At 45.1% G+C, this 11159-nt stretch overlaps 1 protein-coding gene across 1 annotated transcript in view; it reads left to right on the forward strand.

The window, feature by feature from the left end:
• The first annotated feature begins 9734 nt into the window (after nucleotides 1-9734).
• chp2 (calcineurin-like EF-hand protein 2) overlaps nucleotides 9735-11159 on the forward strand; it is a 5150-nt gene continuing 3725 nt past the window's right edge. The window contains exon 1 of the mRNA XM_005737452.1: nucleotides 9735-9903. Coding sequence (XP_005737509.1) covers nucleotides 9837-9903 — 67 coding nt within the window. The 5' untranslated portion in view covers nucleotides 9735-9836. The remainder of the gene's footprint in view (nucleotides 9904-11159) is intronic.

Genomic DNA, 11159 nt, shown 5'->3' on the forward strand with positions numbered 1-11159 from the left:
GTGAGAGAATCAGGATGAGACGTGCAGAGGTCAAAGGATGCTGAATCTGATCCATATCCAGCATCCTTTTTTCGTGTATCCTCCTCCTTTTGGAGCATAAACATTGTGTGGACATAGAGATAATCATGAAAAGTTGATGTTTTTAAGTTTTTATTATTAATCCTTTATTTATCAAGATTAAAAATCCAATTTTCAACCTGGCATCATGGCAGCAAAAGTCAAAAACACAGGCACCACACGTTTTCTTTCATCTTGTGATTTTAGTTCTAGTCACATGTTCCTAATAAACTATTCTGTCTATATCTAAGCAGAGGGTTGGTGTGATGAGAGCATGATAAGGAGAGTAGATGATCTGCTCTACAAAACTTCCAAAGATAGCAGCCAGAGGAAGAAGCAGCGAAAGACACAATTGGCTGCAAAACTGGTTTTAAGTGCTTAAATTTAAGTCAAACACGTGTTCAAAATTCAAACTAAAAAGTAAAAGTGCAAAACACTAAAGTTCAAAGAGCGTGTGAGCCACTTTGTACCTGCAGCTTATTGTCTAAATGCTCCATCATGAGCAGCTTCTGCAGCAATCAAAACTCTTATCGAGATATAACATCAGTAAGACTAATAGGGTGACTACAGGAGGCTGTTCTTTACACAGCGTATAACCAGGTCCGTCTGATGCTCTGACCTGCTGCTTCCTCTCACTCTCTAAACTTCAGTGTTTGTGAGGTGACTTTTTACCTTGTTTGGACCGTTTCCTTCTGGTGTGAGTCACTGAGAGCTGTTTACCTACAAACCTCCAGCTGAATCTGGACTCAGATCAGTCTGAACTGAAACAGAAACAATGCACAGCAATCAGTCATGTAGTGGTGAATGATCCGCTTTCTCTTTGTTCACGATCCTTTCATTGCTTTGTTGTTTTACATGAATTGTGATTAATGGACGACAATCAAGAAGAAGTAGAAAAACACTTTAATTACTTGATGTTCAGCTTTCCTGTTTATACCTCAGGCCTGCAAACTAATAGAATGGACACATTTTACACTTTCCACATTGTCTTCAAGGACCATGTCTTCCCTGACCCTGCGCTGACCCTGCACTTCATCCAGAGGAAAGTCAGAAGGTTGGGTTGCTAAACACAAACACAAGGTGCTTTCAGACTCCAGGAACTTTTTCATAATTCTTTGAAGTACTGGAGAAAGTACCGTGTCCACCCTGCAGGAACTAGGAACTTGTGTTTTTTCTTTTCAAGCGATGTTTGAGGGTAGGTACTCCACATCACAGGAGGAACCTCAAGGTGAGATGAGGCAACCCTTTGAGTAAAGATAAACTTTGTTGTTTGAGTAATGCACGGCTGTTATGAAACGGCTGTGTGCAGGTAGGAATGGTGGAGACAGTCAGAGACAAAAGGTGAACTTAAACACAGCTTCAATGATGAACTCAAAAACTGCAACAAAACTGAGACTCCAAATAAACTCTGGCAAGCAGACAGAACACACAGCACAGAAAACAGTAGCTCACAACACAGACAAACTGAAACACAGGGCTTAAATACACAGAGGAGCAATCAGGGAATGAGTAACAGGAGGGAAACACAGCTGGGGCAAATCAGGCCTAACGAGACAAAGGAAGCAAAACCAGATACATTAACATCAGACATGGACCTTCAAAATAAAACAGGAAGCAACACAGACTGAACTAAAGACACACATGCAGGCACTGCAACAGAGGGAACCGAGACGTGAACCATAAGACAGAACACAGACAAAGAAACCAAAGACTAGAAATGGTAAATAATATAATAAACTCAAACCTCTGGGTCATCCTAACAACGACAAAGCAACCACAAGTGCACCACTGCTGGGATTAGCAGGGTATTCCAGACTTCCTTTTCCCCCAGGTCCTCAGTTCCTCTTGGGCTATTCTGGGACGCTCCCCGTCCTGATGATCAGATACAGGAACCACTTCACCTCCCTCCAGATGTCGAGCTCCTCACTCTACCTCTTAGCCGGAGCCCAGACATCCTGCAGAGGTCAGTAGCTTAGTAAAGGTCACACTGCGTGTCTGCAGTCTGATGCTGTCCAGGCCTCCTGAGCATAGTGAGGGTTAGAGTCCTGTGAATATGCAACAGGTGACTCTAAGAATTCACCAAAATGTGAAAACAATCAGTCAGTATGCAAAACATACACTCGTGCCAACTGCAGCACCCCTGAAACTCTGCAGGGAGACAAAAACTTCTGTACATATGTAGAAATGTGCCATAGTTCATGCAGCAGGATGAAGGCCGTGACACAGAGATCTACTTTCCCCCTCAGCGGTACCTGCCTTCAGAGCTGCAGGTAAATGTCAGACACATTCCAGCCTGACAGCTGAAAACACGACACTCAGAAAACAGGCTTTGGCTCTGCTGGTGTTTTGGGACTCTCGTCTTTCCTGCATGCCTCACTTCACGGGACTGTGTTCCCTCTGCAGGTAGCCTTATACCTGCACAACCTAACCGCTGTACCTGCCACGTACCACCTCGTGAAAATCTGCCCTTTCACTCCAGAAACATCAAACAGCGGGGAAATCCTTAATCCTGGGATTAGTAACCCGTGCTACTGCCTCGTTGGTTCTTCTGCTTCTTAAAGATCGTGGCGGTTACTCACTGGCAGAAATGTCAGTTCAATGAGGAGAGATTATTAGAAGGAATTGAACACGACTTATTGATATACAGAATTCAGTTAAGATGTTTGGCGATCGGAATGCCAGCAGGGAGAGGGATTAGGGCAGGACCCCCTGGTGGTGGAGGCGGAGATGAAGATGGACGCTTGGATGGAGCCTCAGTGACACTGGGGGGAGGTGGTGTAAACAAATCAGAGTCTGAAAGGGAAAATGATGGAGAGCGCTGATTTAAACCACATAAAGTGGAGGCTGATTGGCCTGAAGTAGAGCAGTGATGCTGCAATGAGAGCGTGGGAAAGTGGAAGAGATGTAGATCTTAGATTAAGCACCAAACACCTGGAAAGCAGAGAGATGTGAGACTGCAGATCTTCCTTATTCAACTTGAACATGAGCTTGAATAAACCGCCAGAGGTCTTCCAGCATCACTGGCGAAAGATGTCCACAGCACGGCCTGCAGAGACCAGGGCAAAGAAAAGCATGACTTCAGAGATCTGTACACCATCAGCGACCTGACACTGCCGGCGTTCCTGATTTGCATTTGCCCTGCAAAAGATCACACACCTCCAATACCGTCTGTTGCCCACAGATTTCTCCAGATTTCTGAATCTTTTGATGCGTTTATGTGCTGCAGATGATCACATATTCAGTCCTCACAATTTTATGTTGAGCAACATTATTCCAGGTTGAACCTCCTGAGAAACTCATCTCCCTGATCTGCTGTTAATTAAACTCGTCAGTTACCAAATGTTCCTCCAGATCTTTATTTTTCCAGCGTTTTGTTGTTTCAATCCCACCTTTTATGAGATGTGTTGTCATCAAATTCAGTGACGCATTTTCTCATTGGATACATTTATGTGCTATTGGGAATAAAATCTAGTTTATGAGACTGGGAAATCACTGCCTTCACTGATTTTTTACATTTATAATTTTACACAGCATCGCAAATATCGGAAATTTTGGACAACACGCGAGTGTCAAATCCAAAATGTACTTTGATATTAAGATGTTCAATTCGACAGAAGTCAGATCGGCGTCTCTTTTTTAGCTCAGCCTCGCAGAGGCTGAGGTCACGCCGTTTACAGGATTTCAGTCAGTTCAGATCAGACGTTCCAAATGTGAAACTGAACGTTCATCAGTTGAATATCAGGTTAAATCACTGCTAATACGTCTAATACAGCGAAGGGCTTTACCAGAAACAGCTCTTACATAACTGGCAGGTGTGTATGAGTACACAGGTGACACGGGGAATGCCTGATGCCAGCCGCTGCACAGGAAGTGAATGGGCGGAGCTCCGTGTGAGTCACAAATCTGATTGTTTTCTTGTGTAAACATAAAGTCAGTTCAGTGCAGCGGCTTCCTGTGCAGAGACGGAAACAGGCGGCGGGGAAATACCGCACTCTCACTCCGGCCTCACTCTAATTGTGATACCACCGTTACCACACACACACACACACACACACACACACACACACACACTACTGTACATGACCCATACACCAACCCTCATGCTGCTGATGTACGATCAGAGTCTCATCCCAAACCTCATCGTCACGGAGAGTACCAGCTTCAGCTGTATCACTGTTCGGTCCCACCAAACGAGCAAACACAGGTTATTGGATCAGACTGCAGGACTGGTTGTACTGGTCAGCTCCCAGTGTGACTGCTGGAGCTGAAAATATTCTCCTTAAAACGTTCATTTCTTTTCCTTGCAGAAAAGTATGCGAGGAATGTAATTATATAACTGTGCCCTTGTTTCTGCAGACAAATGAGAGGATACGCTCAGCGGTCCAGCTTCTACCAGGAGACAGACAGACGGAGAGGAGGAGGAGGAAGATCCCACTGAGCCCACGCCGGCCTGTAATGAGACCCAACATCCTGCCTGTTGCACCGATTCCTTTACAAACTTTAACCTGCACGAGCACATCAGCGGACCTGAAAACAGCTCGCTGAGAACAAGAAGACCATCAGTGCAAAATATTCATGCATTTGTAAAGCAGGAAATCACATTCCTGCTCCCCAGAGGATCCAACATTTAGACTTTAATGACCCCGTAAGACTCCACGAATAGTTTTTATGCTCGGTTTCATTTGTTTGGTGAGGACATGGATGGTTTTAGGCCTCGGGTTTGCGTTTTGACCCTACCATGCTGGTCTTTGGAACTTGCATAGAAACCTTCATATAAAAGATTTACTGGCTAAGTTTGAACATGGAGGTCTGTGGGGACTGACTCGCTGGAGCCTCCAACAGTGTGGCTCCTGCTGCTGTGCGAGGTTACACCTGTTTAATACCTGAGGCTAAAGCACACCTCAGGTGTGTGAGGTAATGAGGAACAGCCGTCTGCAGAGTGTCATTAAATCTGCTTCTATTTTAATATTCACTGGATTTTTACCTCTTTTGGCTTCTCGGCAGCTTCTGTGCACTAACTGGCGGTGGGCAGGCGAGGGAGTTAAACAGGGTCAAAGTTCACTCAACCAGGAAAACTTCATTCATTTCCTGCTGGAATTCTGCCAACACACACACACGCTGACATGCTTTCGGTTTCATTGTTTGTGACAGTCGGGACAAAAGCCCAGCGAAGCACAGCAGAGCAGAGCCGTGGCTCTGTTGGCCTGTTCCTCTCACATCCATCCACACCTGTCAGTCAGTGCACCTGTCAGTCAGCCGGAGTGGGCGGGGTCAGATGAGCTGTAGTTTGTCTACCTTTGAACCACTGCTCCTGTTATAATCAAAAGTCGAGGTCTCTGATTGGCCCGTCGTACACTCACAAATCCTCGCTGTGATTTTGCTCAAAGAGCCAGAGACGTCGTGTTTGATCAGGAGCAGCTAGAGCGTGCAGCCTTTCACAGCACGCATCCTGCACGACAGGAGGGGGAAAGCCAGCGTCGTGCTGGTGATGCATGCTGACGGTTGATGCAAACGTTAAAAAAATCCTAATCAAATTTCACCTGCTAAGACAAACCTTAGTTACTGTTTCTGAAAGCTCGGGCAGCTTTCATCTCAAACAACCGTAATGTCAGACGGATCATCAATCACACTCTGCAGGTTTTCTAGGTTGGGTCAAATATTTTCCACCGTTGGTTGTGTTGCAACCACATAGACTGTATGTAAAAGATGGATGTAGCCACCTGTTGGCATGAGGATGTTTCAAAGCCTTGCTGCTGGACCGCCGTGTTGGTTTTTTGAAGTGACCGTATTTGACCAGCAGGAACGATCAAACTTCCTGCATCCATGAACTTTACAGGTAACGACATGCACCTGTCAGTCAAAGCAGCCACGCCCCTTAACTAAAATCCAGATAGAGCTGACACGAAGGACTAAACCGTCCACGGGCCAAACAGTTTCTGTATCAGGCGTTAAACATGTAAAACTTTAACATGGGAGTCTACGGGGCCTCTGCTGGACATCAGAGGAACTGCAGTTTTCACACTTACCTAAACTATCACCTCGATTACATAAGCACAAAGGTTTGTGTGGTTTTGAGTGATTTTCTGCTGGTTTTGCTTTGTTTTTGGGAATTTAGTCTCCTTTTGTGTCTTTGTAGCTTTGTGTGATTGTGTGACTCGTGACAGAGTTTATTGACTTGTTGTTTTAGGCTTTTTCGTGCCTCTTGGTCTTTGTGCATCACTTTTTAGTGTTTTCATGTCTCTTTTTGTTCATTTTGTGTCCCTGAGATATTTAGTCCCACATATTCATTTGTGGCTTTTTAAAACCCTTTTTGTGGTTTTGAATCCACGTTAGTGGTTTTTATGTCATCTTGAGTCATTTCCTGGTGATGTTTCTCTGTTAGTGTTGTCCAGTTTTGTGTGGTTTTAGTAACTGTTTGTGATTTTTGAGTCATTTTGTGGAGGTTTTCTGCTTCTTTGTGATTTTGTTAGTCATTGTTTTGTTGCTTTTCCTGTAACTGTGTTGGCAGGTGAAAAAGTGGTGAAATGACACCTACGAGTTCCCTGTGACTGTTGCGGCATGCGGCCTATTGTTTAGTCTGTCATCCAAGTACTCGCCCACGTGTCGCTTGTCACCGCATACCCAACATACCTGTGCTTTCATTTCCCAGCTTGGAAAAAACCAAATCTCAGAGAGCAACAGACGAAGAAAGGGCGAGGATTATGGGAAATGGAGATCGTTGGCTGGCTCGATGCCCCAATGAAACCATTTTTATTTCAATGGCACGCGTCTCAGAAAGCACATCCTGTAAATAACAGAATGAAAATTTGCTAGCTTTTTGTTCTTGTAAGGTAATGCTGGAGTTGGACAGGCTCAGGATGGGTGTAAAATATATATTACAGAGTGAGTCGGTACTATAAGTACATGAAAAATCTATAAATCTACAACATAAGCATGTAAGAGTGGAAACGATGACACACAGTCATCAGCCAGAAAGCATCTAATGAATATTCATCCTTTCCGACTTTAACGGGACTGTGATGAAGGAGCTGACGCTTTCCCACAAACTTCTATCCTCCCGAGAACCGAGGAAAAAAACTGTATTAGAGGTGAACTGTTGTTGTGGTTTCCTTCCTCTTTGGAGCTAACAGAGGCCCAAACACATGAGATATCGCTGAAAGCCCAGGATGTTAGCAGGGCAGCTCAAATAAGTCAACAGATATGCCAAAAACAAATGTCCATCACAGAGGACATGGATGAACAGGCTGGGTCTCAGGAGGCTGTGCAACCATGAGTGTTTTTGCACCCAGACGAGTCGCCCCCTGCTGGCCATTTAATTGCATCATTATTCTACAAGTGGAGGAAATGGTCTGAGCTAAATACACAGAGGGAAAAGGACTGGATCTGCATGGATCTATGCAGTGATGGTACGCATGTTCTATCAGGCATATGTCTACGTTTTATATGGATTGTTTTAAGTTCTTGCAGTCCCTGTTTAGAAAGTAACGACTGGCTGAGAGTGACGTGAAAACGCTGCACACAGTGCAGTTGTGCCGCAGGTGCAATAAACCCAGCCGTAGAGCTGAGTGGGCACCAGTGCAGGACCGATGTGCTTTCTGAATTTGCTGGGAGCCGAGGAAGGCTTTGACACATCGCTCCAACGATGGAGGAAGCACTGAAGCAGAAGTGTGATTACTGAGTCTGTTGGGCGAGTACGTCACTGGTAAGGATAAAGCCTTGGACTGTGTTTCATCATTAATATGATCACGTCGGGGTTTTATTCCCGAACCTGGCTGCAGTGCTCCTGAGTGACACCGGGCGGTTTTAGTGAGAACGTCTCTGCCAAGACAAGCTTAACCAAACCGACGCATCGGGCATGTGACGGGACAGGATTTATGGTTCGTGCATATCCTGCAGTTCACACATTTTGACAGACAGAAAGCAACAACTGATAAACAGAACTGATAAGTCAATTTAAGTGTTGGCAGGAAAGACTGAAAACTCTCTGATAACCGGCCAAAAAAGACTTAACTGTGTCCAAGTCCGGAGGGAGAAGCTGAATTACTTCTGATAAACCATCAGAGCGCTGCACTGCTGGTAATAGCATCTAAATGCGCCACAAACAAACACACTTAAAGCTGCTTTGGGGCCACTAGGGGCAGCAGGACCCTCTGTGAAGCTCCACGTGTTATCGATTTATCTTTGATAAGCTTTTTACCCACTTGCTCAGATGCTCAGATGCACTCCTTCAGGTCTGTCTGCTGTTCTAATATGTTCCGAGGAAAACCCCACACCCTCACACGTCTGATTACTGTACTTTCCCTGCAATCGCTTCAGCTGACAGTTGAAACTCGGCTTTCTTTCATTTTGAACACGACTGATTCGGTCACTTTTCCTGTGAGTGCACCGCCAGGTCTTCTAAGAATATTGCTGCCCGTGTCTCTCTGGTGAGCCTTTCACTTCTCCTTCACGACTTGAACTCGGATGTTAAAAGCTCAACAAACAGGAGAAAAAGATCTGTCTGAAAGTCAGAACTCGCTCAGAGGACGAGTTTAAACTCAAAGATCACCTGTGGCAGCAGCCGCCCCGCGGCTTCTCCTCAGTAACGTATCAGCACCATCTTCACTCCTCACATCCTCTAATCATCAAGCTCAAAATCAAGTTAGAGTTTTCAATCAGGGGAGATGCACAGGGCCAGGTGAGGTCAGGTGAGGTCATGACGGGGCGTCTGCAGTGGCAGCGTTTTTTTTAAGTTCTGTTTCGACTTTCAGACACTTTTCTTTGACTTTTGTGTCATTTTGGAAAATAAACAGTGAAAAAAAAGATTAAATATCTAAAGTTAAAATTCTAAATATTACATGAAATTCAAATCTGATTACAGTTACATTACAGGGTGTCATAAAATGTATGTAATACTTCTCACACAGTCTCAGCGTGCACTCTAAAGACACCTGAATCTGCAGACTCATGACCTGCATGAGCAGAAAGTCCAACCACTGTGAGCGCTCTTGCTGTGCACATATATGTGGAAACTGCTCCATCTAGTGTTCATTAATGGACCGACGTGTTTATTCGGTTTGAAGATCAGAGCAGCCGTTTCCCTCAAAGCTCTGAAGCAGCTGTCACAGTTAGTTTGGATCGGTGTGTAGGGCCGGACCGACTCCTTCCTGCAGACTCAGCCTCACAGTCTTTCTCTCCGTCACACTTTACAGACTTGCTTCTATTTGATTTCATGACACAAAAATGCCTCTCTAAGCACATCTGAGCAGCAGCTGTTACTCGTCACCATTTGTACTCATTGTCTTCAGGGTCCTGGTTAGGACAGAAGTCTTTGTCTGGAGGTGGTTTCCCAGATTATGTTTTTGTGACAGCCAAACAAAAGCCTACGAGATAACTATTTCTTCTTGCTGTACATATCAGTGCTTTGTGTGCAAACCCACTTCAGGAAATACTTGTAAACGGCTTACTCAAACAGAGTTCGGGGGGGTCTGTGTGGATGTGGGAGGGGAGGTGTGGGTCAAGCCGTCACATATCTTTGAAATAATCCTCAATCGTTCAAACTGAATTTGCTCTTTATCTCCTGCAGCAGTTATCTCTCAGAGCACAGACGTACAGTGGATGTGTTTATGGACCTCCCACTGATCAGAGTGTGGTTCTTGGCGAGCGGTGATTGGCTGGTCTGTATGTCAGCAGTGGGCGCGAGCGTACACCTCGGTCAGAGCCGAGCGCAGAGATAAATCCATCGGGCTACAACTGCAGCAACTGAAAGTCTGGGTTTACGCAGCGACACCGGCAGCAGGATGGGCTCCAGCAGCTCCAGCAGGAACAAAATCCCCAACGCCCAGGAGCTCATGCACCAAACCGGATGTGAGTGTTTCCTGCTTTGAAGCATCTGAAGCAAGTTTGAGGAAAACTAGAGAGGAGAGAACAGACGAGCCTGGGATAAAGTTTACAGCAGTCAAAAGTCTTTAATATCTCAGGTTTTTACAACATGTATGTACAAGCACACATCGACAGGCAGCTGGGAGACATTAAACACAGCTGGCCGAGGCAGGTTTCCAGCTGTGATCAGCCTGTAATTACAAGCACAGAATCTTATAGACTCAGATTTTATTCATAACTGAACATAAAAACATAACAAATGTTGAAACTGTGAACATGAACCATGGTGATAAAAATATGAGCTCCTTGTGAACATGATGCAGCGACACGTCTGTAAAAGTAGGACAGGTCCATGTTTGCTCTCTAACAACAGTCTGATGGAGGATTCCAGCTGCTCAGCAGTCCTGGCTCTGCTTCGTCCTCTTGCTGCTTTCATGATGCTCCAGATGTTGTCAGCTGGTCAGAGGTCTGGACTGCAGGCTCCTCTGCTCTGAAGCCGTGAGGCTGGAATAGAAGCAGTCTGCAGTTCATCCGGCTCAAACACAAAGGCCTTCCTGAGAAACATCTGCATGGAGCAGATGTTGCTCTGACAACACTTTACACCTTTCAGCACTTATGGAGCCTTTCCAGATGTGCCAGCTGACGCCCACGTACCTGAGTCCTGTCGCTGTCCTCGTCCATGCCTTTGTGTACCATCTTCTGAGCAGGATAATGCATCATGTCATAAATTCAAATCATCTCAAACTTGAACATCACGCTGAAGTACCAGCGAGGTGTACCCCTAACAACGAGCTGAGCTTCAGGATGTGAACATTTTTCTTCTTTTAACCGTAAATTTAAGAAGACAATCGTTTCAGAGGCTCTAAAGGTGCTGATGGTAAAATCTGCAGCTTCATTAAAAGCTCAGCGAGGTTACGATTCACCTGCCCAGTTTAAGCTCTCTCCAAAGTGCTGAATTCAGACCAATATTTACTGTAATGTTAAATGTGTGAGCATGTGTGCCATACACCTCATACATATATTATGTCTCTACACAGTCTGTTTGTTTGAACCACAAAATCAGTCATTAAATGTCAGAGTTTGGCTTAATGTCAATGCTGGGTGTGTGCGTGTACTCGTATTTCTCCCATCGTGGGGTCTTGATCTCTTTATTGGGAAAACCCCAAAACAGTTATTGTCAATAGGAAATGTGTGTGTGTGTGTGTGTGGGGGGGGGTGTGTGTGTGTGTGTGTGTGTGTGC

Source organism: Pundamilia nyererei, unplaced genomic scaffold (assembly GCF_000239375.1).
Source record: "Pundamilia nyererei isolate P.nyererei 1_Seehausen unplaced genomic scaffold, PunNye1.0 scaffold00076, whole genome shotgun sequence".
Classification (NCBI taxonomy): Eukaryota; Metazoa; Chordata; class Actinopteri; order Cichliformes; family Cichlidae; genus Pundamilia; species Pundamilia nyererei.